The 13283-nt window shown below is 34.1% G+C and overlaps 1 protein-coding gene across 1 annotated transcript; it reads left to right on the forward strand.

Annotated features, from left to right (window-relative positions):
* The first annotated feature begins 1018 nt into the window (after positions 1–1018).
* Positions 1019–4012, forward strand: LOC137396994 (uncharacterized). The gene is made up of 5 exons (XM_068083277.1): positions 1019–1048; positions 1255–1480; positions 2783–2937; positions 3143–3331; positions 3688–4012. Exons 3-5 carry the CDS (start codon positions 2805–2807, stop codon positions 3759–3761), a joined length of 396 nt encoding a protein of 131 aa, XP_067939378.1. The 5' UTR covers positions 1019–1048; positions 1255–1480; positions 2783–2804; the 3' UTR covers positions 3762–4012.
* The last annotated feature ends 9271 nt before the right edge of the window (positions 4013–13283 follow it).

Genomic DNA, 13283 nt, shown 5'->3' on the forward strand with positions numbered 1-13283 from the left:
TTGAATGACCAAAGGTTATATTATAATATTGTTATTCTGAAAGTTTATACTTGACCATGTGAAGTATGAACTCAGGCTATCACCACCTGCAAGCGTTATATTCAAGCAAGCAGTTCATTCTGGGGGTGTATGCTTAGTGTCTGTGTTGACTGGGAATCTCTAATGTTGTATAAACAAGTACAAAATATTTTCACACTTCTTCTCCTAACAGGAACTCAAACTACACAAACAAGCACAGCCTGGGACAAGGAACCCAATTCAAAATTGTTTCAGAAAATCCGATTCGTGGCGAGCACAAACCCACAGCTAGACCAATGGATGAAAGGCCATCGAGCCTACACATCCCCTGACAACCAGAACGAGCTTATCGACATCATTGGCCAGGACATATGCTGTTCATTGTGTAACAGAATAAGAGATGAAGGTGCTGGATACTACAGCATCATGTTAGATGAGAGCCCAGATATATCTAACAAAGGACAGATGACCTTCTGTTTGAGGTTTGTACTTTTCATATTTGAAATGAATAAGTTGTCAAAGCTTTTAGGTTACTTGGCTCTTATTCTCAATCTTCTATGGTTAAAACTCTGAGTTGATGCCATGCACTGTAGGTTAGAGGGATTAAAGAACTTTGCTCTCCATGCCTGTGATGATATCTAAACAGTCTTTATAAACATGAGCCATGAGGGCTTTATTGACCCCCTCCTTTCCCTCTTCTCTCACTTTTTATGAAAGAGAGAGACGGGGAAAAGGAGGGGGGTAAATAAAGCCCTCATGGCTCATGATTATAAAATCCCATGATTATTACTATTTTGATTTCATTCAACACTGTTTTTGTTTTAGGTGGGTTGATAACGACCTTATTCCTCACAAAGATTTCGTAGGAATGTTTGACATTCAGGCTACCAATTCTGATACCATTGTGAAGGTTATTAAATCTGTTCTGCTGGCTCTCAATCTGCTATTAGTGAAATGTAGAGGACAGTGTTATGATGGGGCAGCAGTTATGTCTGGAACTAAGAAAGGGGTGGCTACCCAGATTCAGAAGGTAACAGTCTATTCATAGTTATGAATCAAGATTTGTAGAAATGGAAAGGTGTTGCTTTTACCAAGCGCAATTCAAGTCAACCTGTGCTCGCTAAACTCTTTCAACCTAACAAGCATGCGCAAAGGGCTCCACCACCATTAGTATTTAGCCATTTCAAACCAATACAGTATACCTTTAATACATCTCACAAAACTTTGGTTTTTTAGGAGTATCCAATGGCTACATATGTTCATTGTTATGCACATTCCCTCAAATTAGCTGTCCAAGACACCGCCAATGAGATATTTATTATGAAAGAAGCACTTGATATGTCAAACGATAGAATCAAAGCTGTTAAAAGAAGCACTAAGGGGAAGGCTGGCTGGAAAGAATCAAGGCCCTAGACAAGGACTACCCTGATGTAGGGAAACTCAAGAGCTTTTCATACACCTGGTAGGCATTATGATTTTTGATGATGATTTATTGGATATTTAACTATTTTGATGACGCATTCACCTGGAAGGATTTCATGTAAAAATCCATATAGAACTATTCAAACGAAGGAGTGATATTCATGAGCTGGTGTACCTGTGGAGAGCATTTATCATCCCATGACCAAACACGAGTGAAGTGATTGTTTGGGAGATTTATGGTAAATGCATATGCGCACACAACTCACGAATATTATTTATCAATGGATGTCACAAACCCTTGTACCGAAATCTCATCAACGAATTTAATCATTTTTCAATGGAGTCGTTTAAGTATAATAACAATACAAAACACATATAAACCTGTTTAAATATGTTACCAAGTCTTTATTATTTGTAGAAAATTCTCTAAACCTTACTCATCTGATCGGATTATACATAAATAGACAGATTAATTCGTCCTAAAATCGTTATTAAAACTTAACAAGCCTTATTTTTATGGAAATTAAGACCGGCAAATGAAAAGCCGAACGGCAGAGAATAGAACCATTAAGTCGTGCGCGTTTCACGAAAAACTGTGCACATTTCACCAGTCCATAGCATTGTAGAATTGCCAAAGGTCTCTGAAATTAACGTAGAAGTACTGAAAAAGCAATCGTTTTTTTGCCGATTTCAAAGTAACTTACATTTTGGACATTTATGAGTACTTTGGTATTCCAACTGATGTCCAAAGCAGGGAAAGTAAAGGAAATGACGATTATATTTTTTTCTAACGATTCTAATGAGATTATTACAATACTTAATTATAAGAATAATTATTCGATTTTATAAAATTTAATTATAAGAATAGTCATTCGAATTTACAAGATCGAAGTATATAGTTACTGATGTTGGGCAATATGTTACTGTTATTATTTTTTCTAAATAGTTTTGTTAAATAGATTTTCTAAAAATCTACATAAATATCACAACTTCTTGATGTTGTTAGCTAAGGCTTTTTGAAATGTAAACAAAATTGTGCATTGGTTTTATATTATTACTGTATTACTAGATTAATAATATTGGTTATTCTAATAATATCAGTGCATTTTACTTCTAATATTGCATTTCTCCTATTGCGGGGGAGAGATATAAACATATAATCTTTTCCTTTCATTATTGCTGCTTTTTGTACATAATAACACCCAGTACATTACAGCTACCATCGCATTATCCTATTGCACTGCAGTGCCATTTTCAGTACCCTTTCCTTTTTCCAATATCACTTTGGTCGTGGGCCGTATGACATGGGAATTTTTAGTATCATTATATTGGATATTTTTAGATGGACAGTTCGTGCTGCATCTATGAAAAGTATCTTAGATAATTATCAACCGCTCAGTCAACTAATCAGCCAGCTAAGTCATGGGAGTCTTGACAGTGATGCTGCAGCTAAACTTGTGGGTATCAGAGCTAAGCTGGAAGACTCGTTTCTTTATGGTATGTTTTGTTTGAACTTGCATTCCTATTATGACAATCAGGGCTTTGATTACCCCCTCATTTGTTTTCCCCTTCCCCTTACTTTCCCCTAATCTCCTAGGGGGAAGTAAATAAAGCCCTGGTGGCTCATATTTCCTGCAGATATTTTTTGCTTTTTCTCCAATATCTTATCAATGCTCTTTTTACGTTGCTTCCTCTCTTTTAGTTCTCACACTCAGTGAGACGGTTTACAGGATTACTGACAACCTCAGCTCATCTCTACAGAGTTCTAAACTGACAGCCACTGAAGCTAGGTCACTTGCCAATGAAATTGTCAGTGTACTTATCAATATGAGAACGGAAGAAAATTCATCCAACTTCCAAGAACAAGTAGACGTTAAGGCTGAAGAGCTAGGTAGGTTTATTAGTCGGAAACTCAACTAGTCTATGGTTTACTTAGCCGAGAAAAAACCCCCTCTCCCAGTTTTGGGTCTACTAGTTAGGCTAACTAGTTAGGTTAACTCTGTTGCTATGGTTGTTGACCTTTTGTATTTAATAGGAAACCAGCCACTCTTACAAGGGACAAGCTGACATTGTGATTTCATTTCAATACATTACTAGTGTTTACTTACAAATCTTTTAAATTCGTTAGGTGTGAACTCCTTTGTCCTGCCTAGAAAGCGCAAAGCACCAAAAAAGATAGATGGTAATTCTAGCAGTACACACCATCCTGCCTCAGCTGCAGAATATTTTAGAAGCCTTTATTATCAGGTACTGGACATGATAGCTACTTGTATCAAGGACCGATTCACACAAGATGGAATGCAGATACAGGTATCTCTTGAGAATCTTCTTATTCACGCCAGCCAAGGTAAGAAGTATACAGAGAAGCATAGAGCTGTGCTAGCCAAGTATGGTGGTCATTCAGGGTGATGAGCTGCAGACAGAGCTGGAGATGTTAACTAACTCGCCAGCTCATTTCAAGCCTGTGACTGACTTTCTTCAATGGATAGCCACACCGATTAAGTCCCTATATTCGAACCTCCTTACTATAGCTAACTTATTACTTATTATGCCTGCTACCAATGCCACCAGTGAACGTTCTTTTAGTGCCATGGCAAGAGTTAAGTCAGCTATGAGGAGTACTATGTCACAATCAAGAATGAACAATTTTTTTCTCATGCATGCTTATCATGCTCTACTTAACAAAGTATATTATAATTATATTGTTAATGAGTTTGTTGGGCAACATTTAGATAGGAAGCGTTTTATTGCACTAAGTGACTGAATGGAATGGAGTGGTTTGTGTTTGCAGGCCAAGTTTGTTGCTCATTGTATTTCTAGGTGGTCATAATTTAAACATAGTAAGTTTTAAGCTGGCCAAGTAATCTATTTGTTGTCTTTCCCTGGTGTATTTAATATATTATTTAAACTTATTATTGTAACTGAAACGGGTGCTTTTAAATTTATTTTTAAAAGACAAGTGTCAAGCGATAACAATCAATCTTCTATGTACACATGTACATGTATGTGTATTTATGAATATAAATGTAAATATACACTATATGGTTACAACCCAAAACAATGTAACTCTGTAGCTCTCTTTGCAAGACTTGAAATGACTCACCTTGGCAGGACCTGGATATCCACCTTAAATAATACAAAATACACTTTAAAATGCTCTAATTTTGCTCCTAATTCTCAAAATTGTCTTGGGGGAGGGCCCCCGAATCCCTTTTACTGGGAGAGCGCTTCAGCTCCCCTCTCAGATCCCTTCCCCTCCCACTGCCATATTTTCACACGGTAGTGAAAATGAAACGTTTAACTCAAACCTTTGTCGTGAAAAATATCTAATTCATTGCCATAAAATTATAACTTGGATAAAATCCAGAGCACACCAAGCATGCAATGATTGTTCAGTGAACAGGTTTCGTAACCAAAGATGTTTAGAACTAATAATGAAAATGTGATTTTGAAACATTCATGTGGCCAAGCCTCCACAGTTGTACCCACAGAGATCATGTACACTGATGTATATGGGTTGACTCGAGCTTTTCCCGAGTCAACCCATATACAGCAGTGTAAATCCATATCCATTTATCCATATCCATATATCCATTTATAATCCTTATAAATCCAAACAGGGCTCCTGTGTTGACTATGGATCGAGCTACAGAAGTTTCTGTGGAGCCGGCTACACCGGTGTGTTTTACCATGTCATTTATAAGCAGAGCTCAATGTGGCATTGTGTGGAATTATTCTGATCTATTTCGTTGTAGTATTTAGTAGCTCATATAGTGTCCAGGTTTAGTAACATTATCGGTAATCGATACCTTTTTTATCTTATTTGGAGTTGTCAGCTCACTGCTTAAAAATTTTGGAGTTTGACTATTGAATGCATATTTGCTAACCTCATACATCCACCGTAAATCAAGTCTGGAAGCGATCTAAATTCTTGTAAATTTTCTGCTGAAGTAGAAAATTAAATGCTTTTCAAATTTAAGACCAAAATAACATTTTAAAGAACTATAATAGCTAGTATAGCCCTAGCAATGCTCCTAAAAATGATAAATTTTCACGGCTTTCATTGTAGAATTTATAGCTGGTTAGTGTTGAATCCCTAGAAAGCAATTAAAGAATAACTATTAAAATGATTAGACAGCTCATAGATTAATGTAAGCATTAAAACTAATTGCTTCTATCAGGTGCCAAACAATGCAGAAAAGCTTGGTGTTCCCATTCTAAATTTACTTGCTAACTGATCTATATAAATCTCAGTGTTGGTCGTCTGTCCCGTTATAGTGATCGAGTTTTAACAATGAAAAATCACCTTCGTACTGGATTTGAACTCACAACATTCAAATCACCAGTCTATTACCGTAACAATCGCGCAACCACAAGGCTACGCCGTTCTTATCAAACCCACTGCTCTGATCATATCCTTTTCGTGATTGCACACTCGCAATGTACCCTTTTATTGTTAATTAATAGAGTGTCTCTTCAGGTTACGATGCCCCTGTTATAAGATTTTGTTGTCTCACCATATAGAACATGATGTTTTTTGTCCTTGCCATATGATGACAGATTTTTTTCAACTTCTTCTCGCTCTACAATATTAACAAAAATTTCTCTGGAAAATATAGTTTGGCAGTCGGTGTACTGTATAGCTGTGCGATATAGCGACATGTCGATCCGTGTCGATGTTAATGCCATATTGTCATGGCTGTGTAATACAAAGCTTATATCGATATAAGGCATAATATTTTTGGCCAATTTGTTTATATTGGTAATAAACCACCATTTATAATATATACACATATATTTTTTAAAGTTTGTCTGTCATTTCGGCTAAAGCTATTAAAATTATGAATATAAAATTATTGAGCTATTAAAATTTTTGAGCTATCAAAGTTTTGAATACAAAATTCTACACACCAAAGGACTTGAACTCATGATAAACTCTTATCGAGACGCTCTACCACAGAGCTACAACAAATATTTGGGTACCTAAGTATATGCAACGCGATGCTTCTTCGTCTTTTTTCAATGAAGCTGATAATTTATCGCAAACTTGAAATTTGGCGATTTTTGTACTGATTATGTAAGTAACCAAAAGATATACATTGCATCGACATTCCGTAGTTTACATACTTGCTATTTATTTTACGTCTACATTTAGTTCTCTACTAATTTATTCCAGCTGCTCAGAAGACTTTTTCTCAGCTACATTATGTTTCTTAGATTCTAATGAGGTACCATGTGTTCCGCAATCATTAAATACGAACAAAATCTTTTCTATTTAATCACGGTTTTTATGTTATTTCTTTGAATTAAAGTAACTTCTTCAATCAGTTCTATTTAAAAAGTTCTCTTTGTTGTATGTATATATTTCAATTTTTTTATTTAATGTTTATTTTAATATCGATATAGTATATTAACAAGCGCAATTTCCTTTCCTCGACAGACGAATATTGCGTTCACTCTACACGTGTTTCACAAAAATTCCTATCAGTGCTCGCTTTGTGTATTAGGTTTCACATCTTTCCTTCTAAACTTAATCAATTAGTAATTCGTAATTAATTTCACATTTTACAACAAACATTATAAGATTACTGTAAGATTATCTGTTAAATTATCTGTAAGATTTATCGTGTAAGATTACAAGTATCAGTTATTCTTCACTCTCTTATATTTACATATATATAGATTTACATTCTCTTATTACATTTATAAATTTCTTATAACTTTTGAAGTTTATAATATAAGGTTTTAAAGTTTGTTGCATTATCATTATTGTTTCAACTTGCATTTTTTTAAATATAGTTTGGGTATCGTGTTTGAAGTTTAAACATTATTCATTTTTCTATCACTATTATTATTACTTAGTTAGTTTCCAATCTTTATTATTGATAATAATTTTTCATCCAACCATTTTTGGCAGACATTTTCCTAATACAATTTCAACTACAAAATACTACCATATTCTGTCAGATTTTTTAGTATTGTCATATTTAAAGTTTTGATGGACAGCTTTTGGTGGCACAGTAACCTTTTTTATAAACACACACTTTTAGGCAAGAATTGTTATTGTTAATTCTACATATTCAGGATTTTTATTTTGTTTTCTGAGTTTGTATTAATTGTATCATTACCGAATCATCTTTTATCGTAATCACAGCAAAGCCGACTTAAATTAGCTATTACTTGCTAATTATTTCGCATTTACATCTAAGCTTTTTTTATAGTCGTTTTATTTTTTAAAAATTATTTGAGCTGCACAAAATATTTTCTTCCTGATATGAAGTTTAAAAGTTGATTGACAAAGTTTGAAAAGCTTTACAGTTGTTTTTATTTTCTCACTTAATTTATTTCATTTATGCAAAACACTTTTCTCATGATATGTAGTTTGATTTATTTGATTATAAAAAATTATTTTATGATAAAAAATTATTAAAAAAAAGTTATTTGATTCTATAAAAAATGATAATATTTAATTATAAGAATAATCACTAGAATTTACAACATCGAAGTATATAATGATACCATTATCTAATTGCATTCTTTAATTAACACATTTTTTAATTAACTTTAATGATTGCATTCTTTAATTGTGGTACAAAAATGTGGTACACAGTTTATCAGCCTATGTGTTTTGTCCAAATACCGAAGGTTTCATTAAATTATCTAGAACATTAGTCAGATTTCGTTACATCTTATCTACAGGCTGGGGCCGAACTACGATGCCGCTTTGTGACAAGAATATTTCTTTATTTTACTCCAGTTTGCAGAAAACCTCCAGACACGTAAATGCTAGTGCTTGCTTTCTGTTACATATTGCTGTCAAAATCATTCTACATTCTTATTGTGTCTACTCCTATAGAGAGCTTATTGCGTCTACTCCAATGGAGAGCTCATTGTGTCTACTCCAACGGAGAGCACAATGAGCTCTTCTTATTTATTTATACAAATAAGAGTTTATATAAAGTTTTTGCTTCATGCTATGTGAAAATTCCATATAATGTCAATTGTCAAGTCAGTACCAATTCTGAAATTCGATTTGAATAACAAACGAAAGTCTCATAGCTTTAAAATATTGCTGTCTCTCTTGCTGCGCTTAGGATAAAAAGGACATACATGGTTATCTTCCTTATATATATACATATATATATATATATATATATATATATATATATATATATATATATATATATATATACTCATGCAATAGATAGTACTGTTTCGGCTATTGAAGCCTCATCAGCGCAGCACAGAGCTCGGGCAAGGGACATAAATCCCATTACCAATGAGAGTTGACTAGTTGACTTCCTGCCATGAAACAACTACATGTAAGTTGTCTTACAGATTTTAAGAAAGTCAATGTTCTGATGCCAGAGTGATCAAATCAGAAAAGTGATGAGCTTTGCACAAAGGCTAATAGTGCCGTATCTCTCACAGAGTGCTCAACCAAACCGAAGTGAGTGAGCAAGCATATATGATGGTTATGATATGTATATACAGTGCACCCTCGAGATACGATTTCCCTGATATACGATTTTTTCACCTTACGAAGTCAAACATTGTGATATCTTCACCTCGCTATACAAATTTTATTTCACCATACGAATTTGAGAAAAGTTTCGCCCGAGTTAAAATTTGGCCGTCGGTGTGCTCATAACACACGTCGAAATAAAAAAGACACCAAAATATAGTTTGCCGAAAACATTCTTAGAACGTTTAGAAGAGACACGATGATCGACTTCTCTCATGTCCGCGTGAAAAATTTCTTGTAAAATACAAAGGCGAGAGCAAATATTCATTTGTAGCGTTATTATAGTTTTTACTATAAACTTTTAAGTCAGCATACGTATATATATATACGTATGCTGACTTAATAGTTGTAGTTATAACTACAACTATCTACATTTAATACATTATCTATGGAATCTGAGACCAATACAAATGTTACAAAACAAAGGAAAAATGATTTCTATGTCAACAAAGTTGGATGTCGTAAATAAGAAGGGACCCGTATTATTAACATTGTCAAGGAATATGATTGCAACCAATCAGCATTTGCAATTATTATTAAAACAAGAACTCCATTAAAGCAAGCACAAGAAAGAGCTTTCGACTGAAGATTTGAATGAGCTAGGTCATGCACGCGAGCAGCATTCAAAAGGAGCAACCATTTAGTAAAGACGAGGATGTAGAAGATACAGAAAATTCCACATTCGCAGAAATATTTCAAGTGTTTAATTTACTGATGTGGACTGGTACATTAAAACAATGCATGTATAATATATATTATTCATCTCTTATACGGCATGTTTTTCATATTTTATTCATTTTATTTGTTTCCTTTTGATTTTATGTTATATTTTCTTGTTTAACCATGTCTTTGCATATGGGCTTGTTATCTTCTACGTGAATGCAATTCATTGTATATATGTATGTAACTCATATAACTAGCTACTCAAGAATTTTGACGCATCTACATTACTTTCTGAAACTTGCTAAAGCCCTGTCCCCCCCATAGGGTATACATACGTACAAACTTTGTATGTATGGTTACATTGATTCTTGTGCACATTTCCTACAAGACAAACTACTGTACCACATTCTCTGGATCCTTTTACAAGCGCTAGCTAGCAATTTTCTGCATTGCACCATCAATTTTTTCATAGAAAAGTAGAAAAATGGGACAGGAATAGACAACTTCTTTTAGCATGCTAAAAAATTTCAATTCATTATGTTTTAAATTTATTTACAAGTGTACAGCACCATAATTAGCATTGATACGTTTTTGCCTCCTCTCTGCTTTATCCGCTACATGTACCAGCTAAAGCCACGTTACTCCAAAGGTATATATGTCTAGGATAGAAAATATAATTTTATTCTTTTTTCGGTAGCCATTAAATGGTCAAGTGTGCGAGAGGCCGCTTTCTATAACTGCATCGTTTGGCCTAATTGATTTAGGTTGAAAAAGGTTTCAACCAGATAGGCTAAAGTTGATAGTGAAAGTGAAGATAGGAACTGCTGAAGGATAAAATTTCGTGATAAAAATTTGAAATTCAGTAAAATAGTTCAAAATACATACTAAAACTTAGTTTTAAGTGTAGGCTTAGCAAGCTAAACTTACTTGAAGTGAATTCAAAGTTTATGTTATGCGTACCTTTTGAATGCAAGAACTCCTTACCGTACGTACTACATTTGGTACACGCATAATAATCTTGCGTTTTATTGCAGATCATAACCATTAAAATACACTAAATACAATACAGTTACTGTAGGTAACTATAATTACTAAAGTTAACATACTATTTTGTTGCTAATTGTCAATATGTACACATTTTTATAAAAAGAAATTGACGATTTTTACCAGGGGGTGTTTGCATTGTATAATTACAATGGTCTCTATACCCTGATATACGCTTTTTTCACCATACGATGCCAACCCTGGAACGAATTAACATCGTATCTCGAGGGTGCACTGTACAGTAGACCCCCGCCATACAACATTAATCTGTTCTGGTGTTTGGATCATAAGGCTATGTCATATTGAGGGGCATAAGAACCTATAGTAATTATCTAGTGCAAGCCCCCTTCTTTTATACACACTGTAAATATTAAAAGATTAGTAATAAAACAGTATAGTAACTTTAGTAACCATAGTTACCTGCAGTCTTTAGTGTATTTAGTGGTTAAGATCTGCAATCAAATGTAACATCACTATGTACAGTGCTTTATGGAGTTCTCACTTTTGAAGCAGATGTAGTGAGTATTAGTATGAGACTTGACAGCAACACGTTCAGTACATTCGATTCTTTGACGTTATGCAAAATAATAACCTTTGAAGTTAACCGAAATGGTTTTAGTTTACTAAGCACACACACTTAAGGCTAACCATTAATATATTATATTAATATTATAGTAATTTTACTAAACTTAACTTTAATTTTGTCAGCATTTCAATTTTTTAATATCTGCTTTTGACTTGGTTTTACTATAACTTTTAGTTGATCTTGTTAATTAGTTCAACGAATAAAACCGAGCAATGCTGTTCAAATTTGAATTTCGAAAAGACTTTTGTTGATACCTAATGATACAAAAAACGTTGTAACAAGGGGCCAGAAAAACTTCGCATTCTACTTCGTAAGACAAAAAACCCTAAAGACAAAATGTTTCAGTCAATCTAAAATAGCTCTGATACAACTCTGCTACTCACTAATGTGTTGTACCATGACCGATGAAAAACTTGTCTATGATGAAAAAGCTCTAACTTATCCTTCAGGTCTCAAAAAATTCCAAACAATGTTAATATTTTAGGTTGGGAAGGAGCCTTGTGTAAGACAAGCATAGATGATTGTTTATCCCATAGATGTATTAATGGTATTTGCATAGATGGGCATGAGAGCTACACATGTCAATGTCACCATGGTTATGAAGGTAAACAGTTAATATTTTTATTCATGTTTGATTGAAGATGACCAACAGGTGTCTCGTTGTGATTGATTTTTATTAACCATGCTTTGGGTTGCAGCGAATTAGCTCAGCTTTTGTATAGTTCACTCTGTGATTAAGGTTAACACTATGTCTTCTCTTCACATCATCTGGCTATTTTTATGTTGTTAGAGTTTTTTCTGAAGTTATCTCCGTGTGGGCCTCAACTGAGAATCTCTGCAGTAAAGTGCATATCGCTCTGTGCATTAGTGTCCTTCCCATTGAACTTAAAACCCCTGGAATGGCAAGAGGTCATTCGCGAGTACGGAAATCCGGTCGACGCCATGATCAGTTAATGTTCAAGTTAATTTCATCGTGTTCAATGTGAGAAAGAAATCTAAATTCAGATTTAACAGCTATGGAAGGTCACGAATACACTGCTCAATCAAAGGAACAGACTACTGAGATTGCTACTAATAATTTATGTGCGAGAAATAAGGGTGTAGGTGCACAGTGCTATTGCTATTCCATGAACTGCAAAAACCGCAAGAATGGACTTTTAAAGCAAAAGACATGACATTTCACAAGTGAGTCACTTCTACTACTAGTTCTGTTACTATTGCTCAAGTCTATGACTACTAATAGTTGTGCTACTACTAGTTAGTACTGCCACTAGTTAGTTCTACTACACTAGTCACTGGGTGAGTGAGAGTCGATCAGTGTCACTACTGAGTGTACGAGTTTGACTGTATTTTGTCGGTGATTAGATAAATTTATAAGCTAGTTAGTGAAATTTTCTTCCTTCAGAACAAAGGTTTTTTATTATTTAAATTTTGAATTTTTTTATATTAATATTTTGGAACTACAACCCATTAGGTTATTTCTAAATATGTATATTTGAAGGAAGTGTTTGTCGTGCTTATAATATTATTTATTGTTGTACCTGGATCTAGCTAGCAGTAAGGAGATAAGAGTAATAATACTATTGTTATTACTACTGTTGCTAACTAACTACTACAGTTTCATTTTAATTTTTAGATTCCCAAACAAAGCAACTGAGAACTCTCATTATTTACAATGGTATCGCAACCGCAGAAGAGTGAATAAGCCTGATCCTTGAGCACTTATCTGCAACGAACATTTCAATGGTGCATGTTTTGACAGCAGGTTAAAACGTTCGACTGAAGCCATTTAAAGGTAATATTTTTCAATGTTGAATGATACATTTCAATGATTAAATTTAAAACCATATTGTCAAGCACAGTGCTGCAAGGTTGCTCAAATTAAAGTAGCTATATCTAAAAAAAATTTAGAAACCTCAAACAGCACCCAAAACAGTGACAGCTGCCACAGCAAGTGCCTATGAATATGTTTGCAGCTTAGCAGTTGTGTGATCTGTTCTCTGTGATTCTTCATCTTTGTTTCTA

The sequence above is a fragment of the Watersipora subatra genome, chromosome 5, assembly GCF_963576615.1.
Source record: "Watersipora subatra chromosome 5, tzWatSuba1.1, whole genome shotgun sequence".
Lineage (NCBI taxonomy): Eukaryota > Metazoa > Bryozoa > Gymnolaemata > Cheilostomatida > Watersiporidae > Watersipora > Watersipora subatra.

What these genes read in the sequence shown, in the direction of transcription:
- LOC137396994 (XM_068083277.1), top strand. Translation starts at nt 2,805, where the DNA reads ATGAAAAGTATCTTAGATAATTATCAACCGCTCAGTCAACTAATCAGC. An exon ending in GGAAGACTCGTTTCTTTATG is followed by an intron (nt 2,938 to 3,142) that starts GTATGTTTTGTT and finishes CCTCTCTTTTAG; the next exon opens with TTCTCACACTCAGTGAGACG. An exon ending in CGTTAAGGCTGAAGAGCTAG is followed by an intron (nt 3,332 to 3,687) that starts GTAGGTTTATTA and finishes CTTTATTATCAG; the next exon opens with GTACTGGACATGATAGCTAC.